This window comes from Heloderma suspectum, chromosome 2 (genome assembly GCF_057233095.1).
Source record: "Heloderma suspectum isolate Gila_16-S chromosome 2, 16-S_ref, whole genome shotgun sequence".
In the NCBI taxonomy this organism is placed as follows: domain Eukaryota; kingdom Metazoa; phylum Chordata; class Lepidosauria; order Squamata; family Helodermatidae; genus Heloderma; species Heloderma suspectum.
Window position 1 is genome coordinate 275,433,405 of NC_139459.1, and position 15,980 is coordinate 275,449,384.

Consider the following 15,980-nt stretch of genomic DNA (forward strand, 5'->3'; position numbering starts at 1 on the left):
CCAGCCAAGAATTAATTGCCCTGCAGCAGCAATGTCTGCAGAAGAGAAGAGAATCCATCCTATGCTGATTAGTCCAGATCTGGGATACAGGGCGAGATGCTGTGCAGCTCATGGGGGAGGAAGTGGTAAAGCTCAGTGTGGTCACCCCCCAGCCAGCCTTACGGCAGATCCTCCAAATGGCTCCCACAGTGCAAGGCATACACAATCTGATAGACTGGGTCATAAATGCTATGTGCCAAGCATGGCCAGACTCCATTGAAGTTGATGCCGCCACGATGCCCTGGCGAACTTTGAGTGAAGCACAAACACAGCTGTGAGAGTTAGGAATGTTTGCTGCCTGCTACGGGAATGCTTTTACCAGACCAGGCCAGGCATTCTTCACTGCTGGCATGTGGATGAAATTGCTCTGAAATGCCTCCCGCCCCCCGTACAAGGGCGTGCTCCTCGGAATGCTAGGAGCTGCCGTCGGGCGGTCTGTCTGGGATGTAGGTGTCATGCTCAGCCAGCGGGACCAGCTGGACACCCCGATTGAACAGAAGGACCTGAAAGACCATGGAAGGCGACTCCGGGCAGTTGGCGAGAAGGAAGGTAAGACCTTGGGGCCCTGAAAGTTTCCCGGAAGCAGATGTGGAGAGATCTCATCAGGGCAGGGGTGCCAAAAGATGAAATAGATGGCAGCCTAATGCCATTTTCCTGGAAAAGTGGAAGCAGCTGCCCAAGACCAAGCAGTCCCCCCCGGAGTCAGGACCCTTGACCCCCAGTGCCCCTCCTGAGGCAGCAGGCAGCAGGCAAGACCAGAAGGGGAAGCGCTCAGCTGTCATCTGCCCTGATCTGTCAGACTTGCCAAAGTGGACACCCCCAAGCCCCCAATGACGGGAAGGCTGGTTCCCCACTAGTGCAGAAGTGTGAAAAGTCATGGGGGTGGGGGACTGATGGCCTCATGTGCCCTTACAGATTTACTGGAATGAGAAAAATACTCAGCATGTGATGGCTTTGTTAGGAGCAGAAGTGACTCTGATTCATGGGGACCCACAGTGGCATAGGAGTCAGACCATTTTCACAGATGGATTAATGGAGGCAAGACTGTGCAAGGAGTTTGGACGCAAGTCAACCTAGGAATAGGAAGTGGCCCACCTTGCAAGGCGTGGGTAGTGATAACTTCAGAGCCTAAGTACATTATAGGCATTGAATTGCTGCAGGGACATACTGTGGATACAGATCTCGGCACTTTCCAGTTTGGCAAGGCTCCCTATGTCCGCAATGTGAAGCCAGTGCTGTGCAGTTCTGCCAAGTGGCAAGCTGTGGTGGTACTGGCTCCAGCAGAGCCTGTTCATGTGAAGCAATATCGACTTCCCAGAGGGCTGAAAGAAATAGATGAAATGGTGCAGGAGTTGTTGCAATCAGGTGTCATACGCCCCGCCACTTCCGCCTTCAACAGCCCTATTTGGCCCCTGGTTAAACCTGATGGGTCTATTCGATTTACCATGGATTTCAGGCTCCTAAATCAGCATGCCCCCGCCCTTACATGCCACCGTCCCTGACATGGTGACATTGGTGGAAGATTTGGCAAAGAATGTTGGTACTGTGCATGCTGTGTTAGACCTGGCCAATGCCTTCTTATTGATACCCATAGCGCCTGAGAAGTGAGGCTATGTTTACAGGTGTCTGTGCTGGGAAAGTTCTGATTGTTTTCCCTCTGAACAAGCACTGTTAGTCTATGCTGGGACAGTTGCAGATGAACACTAATTAATGCTTTCTGCTGTCATGCTGCCTCACTGCTAACATGTATGGTATAAAACCCATTTCACTCCTTGGCTCTGGGTTCAGAGAAGCTGTCTGATCCAACCACTGGATACGCCTGTGCGCTGTAAGTACTCAATAAAGTCTCCCTGTAAGCAAACCTGGATCTGGCTTATCATTACCTCGGCACCTCTAAATTCTGAAAGCCCATTGCAGGGGCAAATAGGCCCAGATGTAAGCTAAAGGGCAGCACAGCTAAATCTCATGGCTCACAGTCACATCACAGTTTCTCAACCCATCTAGTGCAGAATGTATGAGTAGTAAGTACATTACATTCAAGGTACCATGAAGGCCTTTAAAACAGAGCTGCAGTGACTAATAATGAGGCATAAAGAACACCTATTATCTAAGATCAATAGATTACTTTTAAAATATGAAACATTGGAATAGGTAAATAAGCATGTCTATTTTTTTGCAAACTTGTTCCCTTGTTGCATTTTTCCTGTTGTTCTGAGATAATACGTTAATTTTGCCATAATAGCAAAATCCCATATTTTATCTATCCACTCATCCCTTGAAGGTGTTATTCGTCCTCGCCACTGTTTTGAAGACATAGTTCTTGCTGCAGTCAACATATAAGTTATTAATCCTTTATGTTGTTGACTGGCAAATCTGTCCATGAAATTAAGAAGATGAAACAAAAGATGTAGTGAGCTTTTGTAACCTTATATTTTCTCTGTATTTTTATTAATCTTGCTCTCTCTCCCTCTCTCTTGTGTATGTATATATATATATATATATATATATATATATAGGACATTCCCACAAATTAGGCCTGTGCACCGCTTCGGCCCAAGGCCCGAACCTCGAGTCAAAGCGGGCTGCTTCGGGCCACTTTGTGCCCCTTCCAAGGTGAAGTGGAGGGGGCATGAAGGGGCCTGGAGCAGGTCGGGGTTCGGTGCACTTCGGCCCCTAGCCCAGCCCCCCAGGTGCCTCCAGGTCCTTACCTGAGCAGCCTTCTCTTTGCTGCCGCTGCACCGCCGCCGCCGCCTCTGCCGCTGCACCACCACCGCCCCTGCTGCCTCTGCCACTGCACTGCCTCCTGAGGCCTGGGTACATGGTGACTCTTCTTGCAGGGAGTCACCATTTTTAAAATGGTGGCTCCCTGGAAGAAGAGTTGCTATGCGTCCAGGCCTCAGGAGGCAGTGGAGGCAGTGGTGGAGGTGGCAGCGAAGACGGCAGTGAAGACAGCAGCAGCAGGCAGTGGTGGCGGTGAAGGTGATGGTGGTGAAGGTGATGGTGGTGAAGGCAGCGCGACGGAGAAGGTGGCGTAATGGAGAAGGCGGCGGTGGCGGCAGCCCAGGTAAGGAGCTGGAGGGTTGCATGGGGGCATTGGGGGGGAACCCGCTTTGGGTTTGGGGCTAAGGCGGGTTGGGGCCCCCCCGAATCTGCCTGAGCTGGATTGAGCCCACCTCAGAAGCTGCAAAGTGGTCTCTGAGTTGGATCAGGGGGTCCCTTCATAGCCTTAATAAAAAATACGCAATTTGTTTCTGACATGAAAAATTACATTTCTTACTTGACTGGTTTCCCCAAATTTCCATAATAATATTCCTTCTTTGTGCCCACTTAACCATATAAACTTTAATTTTTGTAGAAGTAAAGCAATATATACACAAATATTCAGTTTTTTTCCCAGTAACCTGCTTTAGTTATTTATAACATTTATAAATATTCAAAGAAAACTGTTTATTGGTAACTTTGGATTACATAAGAAACATATAATGTGTGTGTGTGTGTGTAAATATACATACCTTATTTAAGAAAGAAATCCTATGGCTCCTAGACAGTGAAACGGACCACACAACATGCTAACCCACACTCAGTGGTTGAGTGTGGGTTCTTTTGAACCTTGGGTTGTTTGTTGAATTGTGGTTTGGCGAGTTTTCTGAATACAGCCAGGTAGCTTGTTAACCATACAATGTGGCTTATTTTGTTCAAGCAGGCCACCTTGAGAACCCATGGTTTCTTGTTCAGTTGTTCAGGGTAGTTAACAAGCCACATGGCATGGTTAACAAGCCACCCTGGCTGCCTTCAGACAACATGATAACCCACCCTGCGGAAATGTGCTGCATTCAGACAACAAACTAACTCATGGTTCGTCACATGACCCATGGCTCAAAACAACCCACACTCAACCACTGAGTGTATGTTAGCATGCTGTGTGAACAGCCCCAGTGTCGGAGGCTCCACAAGATACTGTAGACCATGTCTTCTGTGCCCATAGACAGAGCCACAAGTGTGGAGAATGGCATCTGATGGTGGATCTTCCCAACCTCTCCCCCACTCCCAGCTTCTGCAGAAAGCAGCTGCAACATCATACGAAAAGCCACACAAGGAGAAAAGGGGTGTGCTGGTAGGTGGGGAGGTCGCGCAATATCCTATGGCCTTTCCAGCCCCCTCCCAAACCACTGAAATGTAAGTCAGCTAGATGAGCTCAGAGGCCCATGTAGCTGCTTTTACATTTTTAAATGGAGGAATGGAGGTGAAATAGCCCCAGTCCTCCTCTCGCCCTGCCTGGCTCTTGCTGGCAGAGCATAGGATAGGCGGAGGGCTCCACACTCAGAGCCCTCTGTTGGGAGTGCAACCCATAGGATTGCATCCTAAGTGATTTAGAGAAAGGGTGTCTTACTGATTGATTGTATTGCAATAGGGATTGTATTGCTCTTGTATGGGGGCAGGAGGGGCAGGATTATTGTTTGAACTAGCAGAACTACAATAAACACACTTTTTGAGTTTAAGAATAACTAAATAAATAAATGGAGAATTGGACTGCAAGGTGAGGCAGGAGGAATTACAGTAGCCTACACCTTTGTGCTGTAGTAATTCCTACTTGGTATTTGACAATTAGATATATTCACCAGGTAAAGCTTTCATCTTTTACGATTCTTGTGTACTGAATGGTGCTCTTATGGGATCTGTGCCTCTGTTAAGTAAACCCTCATTATCGACACTAATATTTTAATTAAATCATGGTCAAGAAATCCATCTATTGAAATCAATCAGTCCATTGGAAGATCCTTAGTTATTCCCACTGAAAAATTAGAGAACAAAAAAACTGAAGCTTTCAGATGATTAAATCTATCCTTAAGCATGGACAAAAGGAACAACTGATAGGGATCCTCTTAGTTTATTTTACTGGAGAAAGACAGTGAGACTGATGGAGGTGAAAAGATTTCTGGAGAGTTTGTGGAAATAGTAAGAATGGAAATCAAGAAGGAAGGGACTGGATGAGTAAATCTGATTATTTCACTGGATCAGCAAGGACTGTCTCCCTTCTCCACACAGGCCGGTGAACGGTGGTTGCCCATATATTACAGACATGAAGTAGCTCCTTAAATGTAGGATGAAGGCAGGCTTTGCAGCACTAAAGGATTCAGCAGCTTCCCTGGTTCCAAATGTCAATTCTTCCTTCACTTGCTCTGGAGAAAGCAGAAGGAATTTAGGCTCAGTGGTATGAAGAGATCAAAAGCTTTTTAAAGAAACTTTGATGAACCTGATGAAGGTTATTATGCATTTGTGTTTATTTAAACATTTGCCGAAATAATAGTGATACCACTTAAATATTCGCTATTTATTTCTTGCTAATGGAGCAGAGTGGCTTGCAAAGGTCTCATTATTTCAATATGAGGAACAATGCCTATTGGAACACCTTGAATCTCTTTTGATGCTATTGTTAGAATACAGCTTTTCTTTTTCCAGCAGATTTTTTTTACAAACTATATATTCTGTTTTTCAGTTGTTCTTAGAATTTTTGTTAAATGTCATGTTCCCAAATTCTTTTACCGACTATGAAAAGAGTTGTTTGCAACCAAAATGTATCGTATTCCTTGTCAACCTATTGGGTTAAAGAAAAAGCTCTGAGGAGTTTGATATCTGAAAGGTGGTCAATTTTCAATCATCAGTCGGGATATAGGAATTTCTGATACCATCTCCATGGACTGGAATCTTCACTGGGAGTAGCATGGAGCTGGTAAGGATGGGCAAACAAGCAATGTTCGAGATCACTAGGATTCTTGGAATGTCGTCTTGCCGCTCATCTCATTCCCAATTCTCATTTGGGATTACAGTTGCTGCTGGCTTTGTGCAAACAGGAAACTTGCACAAATTTCCTCCATAGACAAGCAAAGCTGATTTAGTCTACTGAAGAAATTTGTGTAAATTAGGAAGTTTGCACAAATCAAACTGGGAACCAGGAATGAGACGAACATGAGCACATGTTTGACAATTCGCAAATATTTTCTGTGGATGTGTGTTTGTGCCCATGCGCACGCTCAGAGCTTTGAACAGGGCATGCTCACATGTTTTGCAAGCAAAAATAAAATTCTCATACATCCCTAGGAACTGCCACACTTAAGTGGGTCTGAAAGTTCCTACATCCTTGTATATTTGCAAAGAGCCACTTGGATCTATGGCTTAGGGCCTGGATTAGAACAGCATATGATGTTTCACTGGGACTTAATAAAGGGACCGGTGATTGCAGATTGCACTAGGTATAATGAAAGGTCAAAGTGAAATTCCTTGTCCCATGTTAAGGGTTCACATAGTTCCCATGTGAACTAGACATTATAAGGTCAATATGGTTGTCCAAACCCTTATTTCCTTTGACACTAATAAATGGACAGCATTTGCAGGAGAAAACAGGCAGGTGGGGGGACCCCTGTAAATAGGCAGTTTTTAATTGATCTCTGCCACTGCCACCACCCTCCCACAAATGGATTCTGAAATCAAAAGTAAGTTGGGAGAAAAATTAATGGTAGGAAGACTTTTCCGGAGCAAATCAGCAGGTATGAAAGAGATCGATAATATTTGACGTTTGTGTAATGCTTTCAAATGTTCACACTGCTACAAATGCATTGTCTAGTTGCAATCCTTACCATGACCCTTTAAGGTAATTCAGTATTATTACCCCTCTGATGCAGATGAGAGACAGGAGGACTTAGGCTGAGAAGGAGCAGCTTGCCTAAGACCACCTAGTCAATTCATGGCAGAGGTGAGATTTGGACCAGGGAAATGTCTGGTTCGTGCTCTTAGAGAGAAATTCTTTGGTTCTAGAGAGCATCTCAGGGGCCATAGTATGCAGCAAATCTCCCCTGTGGATCTCCCACTAAGCCCCTTCCAGCTGCTGCAGAAATGTCTGTGGCAGCTCCCTCTCCAAGGCTGGACCTCTGGCCCCTGGAAGGGAGGGGGGATGGGGGCAGGCCAGTGGTTGGGGACAGGAGAAGCCATGGATCCACTGGAGCTAATCGCTTTTCAGCACCCATCTCTGGCACATAGACAATTACTTCACAGGACAATGGAGAGGAGATCTCTCTCTCTCTCTCTCTCTCTCTCTCTCTCTCTCTCCATGCTCAATCATTCTTCCTAACATGCTGGCAAATTGCTCAGCAGGGCACAGGATAGGCAGAGACCATGGATATTAGAGACTTCCACTCCTTGGGCTTCAAGCCTATAGGACTGCACCCACTGCCAATACATTACCCCAGAGTTAGCCAGGGTTAAGCTCTCCATTTGGACTACCAGTGCACCCCTGCAAGGGCATCCTGGCCTTCGCTTTACCCTCCCATTAGCTCAGCAGCTTTTCGTTGGTAACATGCACGTGCACTGATCTGCCGAGTTAACATGTAGTTCCACCCTTAGACTGCACAGCACCATCAACAGCTGTTCATTTTTTCTGCAGCATTCAAGTGTTGTGAGAGCCCACATCTTCTCCATTATAGCCAAATTACTTCGTCTTCTTTTCATTCTTTCTCTCTTTACCTCTGTCACTCTTTCTTCTTCAGACTTTCTGGCAACCTGAACTCCTTCACACCTGAGAAGAGAAGCATAGTGGGAGAGAGGTGTTGTGACCCATCTGAAGGTCCAGTTGTGCCAGAATGACTTCAGCTGGGCGTCCGTCTGTCATAAGCAGCGTTAGGCATAAGAGGACACCGGGAACACGTGGAAGGGGCAGAACACAAACTGACCACCCCATGTCTTTGATGTTTACAGTCAATGGCAAGATGATGAGTTGTTAATTATTGTAAACCTGATCTCCAGAGGCAATCTATATAATAAGAGTAGGACAAACCTTAGGACACGGTCCAATATTCTTTATGCTGATCTCAGATTTAGTTTTCCTGAGAAAAGAAGGAGAACAAAAATGAGCAAGAACTCACATACAGTCCTAATAACTTCATGCTGGAAATAACTTTGCTGCACAGTGCAATCCTTTAAATGTCTACTCAGAAGTAACTCCCGTCGAGTTCCATTGGACTTAATCTCAAGTAAACGGGTATAGGATTGCAGCCTAAATTCAAATAACATTCTTCAGATTAAATGCTGAATTCTCCTGAGGATAACTTCAAATCCGCTGTCAAGATTCATAAAGATTTCTTTTCTTTTTAACTCAGCCTAAGCATGTCTGTTGGATCTGTTGCTGATGGTTCTTGAGCTCCCGTAAGCATTGTGTAGACAATTTGTCTTTTACAAACCATGTTTCCTTAACAACTGTCACACATATTCCTTCAGCTTTAAAATGCAAACCATTCGGATGTCATTTACCCACTTTGAGTTTATTACAAACCGAAACCACACAATTCTGCCAAAATAAAATGGGAGCCGGAATGGTGCAGAAGTTGGTTAAGTGGCCAGGGGATGCTCCTCTGCTGGCTTAGCCTCCTTTCTTGAGCAAGGCACAGCTAGGGATGGGTGAGACATTCATTTCTGTTCCTTCTTTATAAGAAATGTGTATATGTCTTCATATTTGGGACAAAAAGAACTTGAGATTTTTTTTAAAAATCACATACGAGACAAACTGAAACTGATAGATTCATCCATCTAGGCAGAGGGCTCTGAGTGGTTTAAAGATCAATCCTATGCCCACCAGACAGCGTCTCAGGGGCACAGGATCCTTTGGTTTCCTGGCTCCAAGGTTGGAAACAGGGCTCTGACCCCCCTCCCCCTCATAGCCAGCGCAGAGAACCATGCTGGGCACTTCTCTGCACTCGGAAAACGGAGCGTGGAGACTGGGGAATGGGGCTTTTCTGAGGGGGGGGGGACCAGCGTGGCAGCCATGCAATAATCCAATGGCTGCCTCAGCCTTCTTCCCCTCCTCTCTCTGAAGCCTCTGCTAGATGGGTGAAAATGCCTGTCCAGCTTAAATGCAGAGCAGGAGGAGTAACATGCCTCCCACTGTGTCTTGGAAATTTGTAAGCCTCTGAGTTCGGAGGCTTATGAGTACCCAGGGTGGATTTCTTAGGATTGCACCCTTGGTCTTTCAAATCTGTGTTCGAATCCCTGTGTATTCAGCCACACTAGTGCTGTATTTGGGTTGCCACTGTTTTTTTTGTGACAGGCTCCCCGTCTTTAATAGCTACTTGGCAGGGAAGTACATCATGGTCCTTTCCATGGTGGGAATAGGTGCACCTACTGAATTTGGCCAGTGCAGGCAGGTGAGAAGTTTGTCTCAGATTGGTTTGAATAAGAATTCACCAAAATTGGCAAGTTTCTTCATATTTGGGATGGAAAGAACTTGAGGTTTAAAAAATCTGAATGTGGGAGAAAGTGAAACTGACAGATTCGTCCATCTCTAGGTGCAGCACTTTGGTGTATGAGGATCCCCATGAATATCTGTTTCAGTTTAATTAATGAAGAATTGTAGGTCATCCACATGTTGTTATGGAAAAGGCTGGCTGGCTATAAAAAGAAATATCTATGTATGGCGGTATACTCACAGGATTTTGTCACACAGCAGACATTCATTGCGGTGTGTCTCACCATCTGTGCCACAAACCTCCTGAGTGCTCCTCTCGCAAAGAACCCTTCCTCTGGTTTGGGGATACTTGCTGCAGTTAACCTAATGAAACAGCAGTAGCACTATCAGGATGGACACCATTGAAAGAAAACTACTGTACCTGACTGCACCGTGCCTTCCTGACACATTAAACATATGCTCTGAGACCTACGTATTACGTTCAATGTGCAGTGTGTGAGGCTTGTAACATTTTGTTTTAGTTTAGTGTAAGCATGCAGTGCCCCTGATCTGTAATGGGACCACCATATGCGGAAAGAGGGGGTTAGACCTTCCCACCCAGCTGCTTTGCCCCCTAAATTTGCCCCTCCCTCCATACAGGGGCTAAAGAAAGAGAAAGGCATTCACTGGCACCAGTAGAGGTGTTTTGTGTTTTCTGAGCCAATGAAGGGTTTTTTTTCCCCTTTAAATCCCATGGCTGGGTGAGAGAAAAGTGGTTGTGTGGGAAGATTTAACCCTGACAACCTATACATGCATCATTCTGGATGAGGGACCTACACGTTTCCACTAAATCTGAAGTAAAACAAAAAGTTAGGATCACATACATGCTGTGCAATTAATGTAGCATATAGTTTTGCCCGGAAAACACAGTTATGAGCAATCTTTGATACATCTGCAACGCTAGAGTAGTTCCATTTGAGCCAACAGATCACTTAATGTTAATCCTAACCATAGCCTCATCCTATTCACAGCACTGAAGCAATGAAGGGCAGATTTCATGTGCACTTTCTAGAGGCAACTGGCTGGCCACCTCATTGGAAACTGGATATTGGACTAGATGGCCCTTTGGCCTGATGCAGCGGTGCTCTTCTTTTGTCCTTATTCGACAGTTCCCAATGCTGAGAAACTTTATCTGGATGACACTTTGAAGATGTTATAGCAATCAATCAATCAATCAATCAATCAATCAATCAATGAATGCTGCTGTTGCTACTGCAACAGATTCAATACATTCTACTAGATGTAATTTATGCTACAGTCAACTACATCCTAAGTCTAGGGCCACTCATTCTCTGTCTGCTCTCCACTTTCAGTTCTCCCATGTCCCCTATATGCTATCTGGACCTATGCTGCATGCATCAGTGGAGGAAGAATGAACACAGTAATGGATTAGAGCAGGGGTAGGCAACTGGTGGGTCTCCAGATGTTTTAGACTACAACTCCCATCAGCCCTAGCCCTATATCATGGTGAAGGAAGATGCGGGTTGTAGGCCAAAACATCTGAAGGGCCACAAGTTGCCTACCCCTGGCTTAGAGTCCCCGAATGCTACCATTTTGAATGCCAGGGAGTCGTTGCAAAAGGTCATTTACAGAAACACCAAGGTCATCAGGTAGATCTCTTTGAGTTCTCTTGTCAATTCTGTAGGTCTTCTAGGAGCAGCTTTATATTAGTTTCGGTCACGGCTCCTCCAAGATCCTTATCTTGTATCCAGCCCTGCAACTAATTCTGGGATGCTATATTAATAAGGGCAATGAAAAGTAACATTTTGGTGACTAAAACAAGTACCTAAAGTTGCAAGCCTATTGCACACTTCTTGGGAGTAAATCCCACTGAACTCAGTGAGTAGAGATGTGTGAACCCACTCCCGTCTGGGTTCTCCGGACGCCTGCCCAGCCCCTGCTCCCGCTCACCTGTCCCCAGATCACACTCGAGCCCCTCCTGTGCTCAGTGAGCAGCCCACACTCACACTGGCGGCCTTGGCGAGCTCCACGGTCATTTTTTGAAAAATAAAATGGTGACAGGAAAATGCACATATTTGTGTATGCATCAAAATGCTCATTTTTGCAAAAATGCACATTTTCACATGCACACAAATATGCACATTCGCATAAATGCGCATTTTCGTGCATACTCAAATATGTGCATTTTTACAATTGCCATTTTATTTTTTGACGAGGCCACTGGGGCGAGTGCGGGCTGCTTGCTGAGCATGGGCAGGGGGCGAGCGTTGGCAGGAGCTCAGCGAGCGGGGCTTGGGGGCGCGGGCAGGGGGGATTTCCACCAGATTCCCGGGCAGGATCGGGTGCCTGTGCCATCCCTATCAATGAGGACTTACTTCTGGACTCCAAGTAAACATGCCTAAGATCATCATGTTGTTTGAATCCCTGGCACTGTGAGTGAAAGACAGTCTCACCATTCCATGAACCACTTCAGGACATTCACCTTCATGCTTTAGTGCAAGGATATCATCAGCTTTCCTGTAAAGAGCAAAAGAAGGGTTCAATTGGCTTCTTACTATCACATTGCTTACTAAAGTGAGGAAAGCCTATGGTCAAGTTATAGTGTAGCATGTACCGAACAGACCTAAGACAACAGAAGACACAAAGGCTGGGTTGCTTGATCAAATTGAACGACGGTGGCTTAAATAAGACACTTGGCAACGTTGGGCTGTTGTTAGAATGGTTAACAAAGAGTGCCCTAAATCCACAGTTGCTTAAATGAGCCAGTGTGGGTTGCGGGCAGTGTTTTAGGGTTGTGATGGTTTGTTAACCATACTAACAACACCCCCCAGATGCACACTGGGTTTGCATGACACAACAACCTATGAAGGGGGACTGGATTATGGGACAGGTGCCTGTGGGCACCCATAAATCATGGTGGCTTACTGAAGCCACTGTGGTTCAATTTGATCCTGTGAGCCCCATCTAAATATTCATGCTGAGGGTGGAGGACAGCGGTGCACGCAGGTAATATTTGACCCTGGTGTCAGGAATGCCCCTGTTGTCTTCTGAGCCCTCCAATAGCCAGAATCCAGTCAGACAAAAGGGCTGCTTTCCAAAGCTTTATTTCCATTCAACCTAATGAGGTTTACAGATGCTAATTGCCTGAGACTCAGAGGAAATACAAAGTTACAGCCTACCAGTGGTTTCTAAGGGTTAGGACGTCAGTTTGTCTCCGTCTGGAGAAAAGCGTGGTAACTCTCTGAACTTAAGGAGTAGGAGGGGAAATTCTCCCCCTTTCCCGTGGGGCCTCGACACGCAGCTGCTGACATCGAGCCAAACAGGCTGAGTGCCTCAGCTCGGCTCCCGCAACTTCTCGCTTGTGCCTGCGCCTGGCACCTAAAAGCTCAAGTTGTCCCTCGCTTTCCATGCCAGGTCAGTATCACTCCCAGGAATGTGAGTGGGGGGGGGGTCCCTCTCCAGCTGCACCTCTGAAACCTGAGAGGGTTCCTCTCCCACAGACTCTATCTCCTCCTCAGAATCAAAGCTACTTTGGAACTCTATGGGCTCAGATCCAACCCTGACACCTGGACTTAATGGTCTGACAGGGCCCCCTATTTAGGCACCCATGTGTATTACCTCAGGTGTGAGGGACACAACTAACATTGCTCTTCTCCCCTCACCCCACCGCTACCCGTGCTTCACAACTGCTTCTACATTCTGTATACGTTAGAGCAAAAGCAAAACAAAACAAAAACAAACCTGTTTGTCAATGCTGACAAAGGAGAAGAAGAAGAAACATGCTGACCATGCAGAGTTTCACGTTTCAAACTCACTTAAATCATGGCATCAGCATGACTACAGGAACCAAGTGGCATTTGCTTCTGATGTTTTGGCGCTAAACACATTTACTGGGGAGTATGCCCCATTTCGTAATAGAAAAGGGTTATATATTTTAAAAGTAAAAATAATGAAGTGAGCATCTGTAACCATGTACGTAATAGTCCAGCTGCTCCCTGAATATAACATGTTTCACAAGAAGAAGACAAAAACCATTTAAAAAGAAAGGAAATTGCAGCAGGTGGGTATCAGCCCCAGTGGGCCCCAGTACATTCATGCCAGCCTAGTGCCAGCCACTGCCCCAGCTACCTGCCACTCTCTGGATGGTAATGGTGGGGGGCTACAGGGTCCTGGGTTTTGGCTCAAGGTCCATCCTAGTGTCACCACTGGTAGACAAGCACGTGATGGTTAGCTGAGGCATTCTAAATAGCATGTGGGTGTGTGTGTGTGTGTGTGAGACAGACAGACAGACAGACACAGAGAGACCCACAGAGAGACAGACAGATCCTGTTGACTTAGGATATATTGGGGGAGGACTGAATATGCACCTATAATCACACTTTTGGGGAGAGCCAGCGTGGTGTAGTGGCTAGAGTGCTGGACTGGAGCTGGGAGATCTGGGTTCTAGTCCCCACTCAGCCATGGAAGCTCACTGGGCGACTTTGAGCCAGTCACAGACTCTCAGCCCAACCTACCTTATGGGGTTGTTGTTGTGAGGATAAAATGGAGAGGAGGAGGAGGAGAATGTAAGCTGCCTTATGTTCCTTGCAAGAGGAAAAAAGGAGGGATATAAAATAAATAATAAATAAATAAATAAATGAATGCATGCCATTTTCCCCCAGGACCAGCTAGAACTGCCCCTTCCCTGCTTTACTTTATATTCATCATGCTTACTTTTATGCTACTTTTCAGTTGGTACGACACAGCTAAAGTGGTGTAGAAAGAATAATTCCAATACATGATAAGAACAGCAGTAAAATAGAAGCAAAACAATCTGAGGCAGTGCTCAGAGTACCCAACTTCTGTGGTTCAAATGCTGCCAAAGTATTAAGAGATGTGCTGTCAGTTCAGTTCTGAGGATCTTTTCATATGGCTATTGGTATACAGCCATTACGGGAATGGTGCTTGAAAGCCCATCGCACAGTGACTTCCAGACTGGGGCAAGTCACTCATGCGCAACCTCTACCATGATGAGTAGGATCCAGTTTGGGACCCCACTGCAAATGCCTGAAAAATTGGCAGTAGCAGTCTAACCGCTATGTATGGACATCAGTGCATGTGACTGGCTCACTGCTCAATGCATGGACTGGGAGGGGGGAGGCATGGTGAATATGCCATTTAAATGTCCACCACCATCCACAATTGTGTGAATCACCTCTTAGTGAGGGGTAAGTAGAATCTATTCACAACAGCTTCATCAGACACTTTGTGGGATTTGAAGTGAATTCTTGATCAATTACAGGTGGTCTTATTGACAACATGAAGTTGTCTGTTTTTTTTTAATATAGGTCTTTCAAGATCCTCTAGGTTTAGGATTGTGGGGAATTTTTGCTCTCTGTCTCTCTGTCTCTCTCTCTCTCTCTCACACACACACACACCCCCTCACACCCTCATTCAATCATATAATTATGAAGGAAATCCTATCTTAATCCTTAATTATATTATCATTAAACATGCCTGGGACTTCCACATGAATAATGACCAAGGTGACATTTGTACAAGCATTACCGTTATCCTGAATTATCTGTCATCTCTTTAATTGAGATGGTTTCTACTTGTTTGTTGGTCATGGCAAATCACCAAGGAGATGTTTGATAGCTCACTATGAGATGTAAACACAATTAGTATACCACAATGATGGCTTGCAGGAGTCAAATTACATTAATAATGCACCAAGAGCTGCTGTTTTTACTCACATTATCTCTGAACAGAGGAAACATTTATTTCCATATGTTTTCCCATCAGTGCCACAAACAGGAGACCACAGATCACTGCAGGAAGTCCCTTCCTTCTTGAGATCAGCTAGAATTTTACTGCAGTCCAACTGGAAGGAAAAAAAGAAGAGCTAAGATATTGGTTGAAATGGTGGAGACTAGTTGCAATACAAGAGAGATTGTGGCCATCCAATTCTTGCTAGTGGCCTCAACTGGAAATGACATTGTTGCAGACAAATATTAGTTAAAGCTCTAGATTAACAGGTAATAGTTGGATGTCACATGTGACAAATAAATGTCCACTCATTTAGCAATACATTTTCTGATCCTAAGCCTGTCTATTCCGTACTGAGGCTGCAGTCCTATACAATTGACAAGGGAACAAGTCCCATGAACTTCTTCCTTAGATCTCTTCCACTCTTTGAGATCTAGAGGCAGTCCCACCATCTATCAGACTGGTAGCCACATCTGAATATACTTTTTGGTGAGTGGCCCCCAAGCTCTGGAATGACATACTAAGTTCAAGGACACAGATCCAGGGGATTGGCCCTATTAAATGAGTTGCTGAGATCTTTCTGTTGATGCAAGCCTTTTACAACTAAAATGTTGTTTTAAATTAACGACAGCCTACTGGGAACATATCACACCAGTTCTAAAAGAGTTGCACTGGATACCAATAAGCTACTGAGCCAGGTTCAAGGTGCTTGTGCTAAAATATGACACCCTACATGGCTTAGACCCCTTCATGGATCACTGCCTTGTTGTGGCGAAGGGGCTTGCGTAACTCAGTGAAGCCATAAGCTATGCCGTGCAGGGCCACCCAAGACGGACAGGTCATGGCAGAGAGTTCTGACAAAATGTGGCCCACTGGAGAAGGAAATGGCAACCCACTCCAGTATTCTTGCCAAGAAAACCCCATGGAACGTATCACAAGGCTAAAAGATATGACGCCGGAA

The 15,980-nt window shown here is 45.5% G+C and overlaps 2 protein-coding genes across 7 annotated transcripts in view; one reads left to right on the plus strand and one right to left on the minus strand.

The window, feature by feature from the left end:
- Nucleotides 1-458: 458 nt before the first annotated feature.
- The window catches only part of LOC146354595 (uncharacterized), a 106,572-nt gene continuing 91,050 nt past the window's right edge, over nt 459-15,980 (plus strand). For 4 of the 6 annotated variants that reach the window (XR_014788445.1, XR_014788444.1, XM_084839296.1 and 1 more), the window contains exon 1: nt 459-588. Coding sequence is in view for 2 of the 6 variants with exons in the window: in XM_084839296.1 (XP_084695422.1) it covers nt 495-588 (94 nt within the window). In the remaining 4 variants the exon portion in view is untranslated. Of the gene's footprint in view, nt 589-6,719; nt 6,791-7,580; nt 9,755-15,980 lie in introns of those variants that run through there. The other 2 variants (XR_014788447.1, XR_014788446.1) reach the window with 2 other exon arrangements.
- The window catches only part of SPINK5 (serine peptidase inhibitor Kazal type 5), a 54,059-nt gene continuing 42,988 nt past the window's right edge, over nt 4,910-15,980 (minus strand). The window contains exons 11-16 of the mRNA XM_084839275.1: nt 15,007-15,134; nt 11,725-11,788; nt 9,513-9,634; nt 7,868-7,916; nt 7,558-7,609; nt 4,910-5,219 (exon numbers count right to left, since the gene is read on the minus strand). Of these exons, the coding sequence (XP_084695401.1) occupies nt 7,604-7,609; nt 7,868-7,916; nt 9,513-9,634; nt 11,725-11,788; nt 15,007-15,134 (369 nt within the window). The 3' untranslated portion in view covers nt 4,910-5,219; nt 7,558-7,603. The remainder of the gene's footprint in view (nt 5,220-7,557; nt 7,610-7,867; nt 7,917-9,512; nt 9,635-11,724; nt 11,789-15,006; nt 15,135-15,980) is intronic.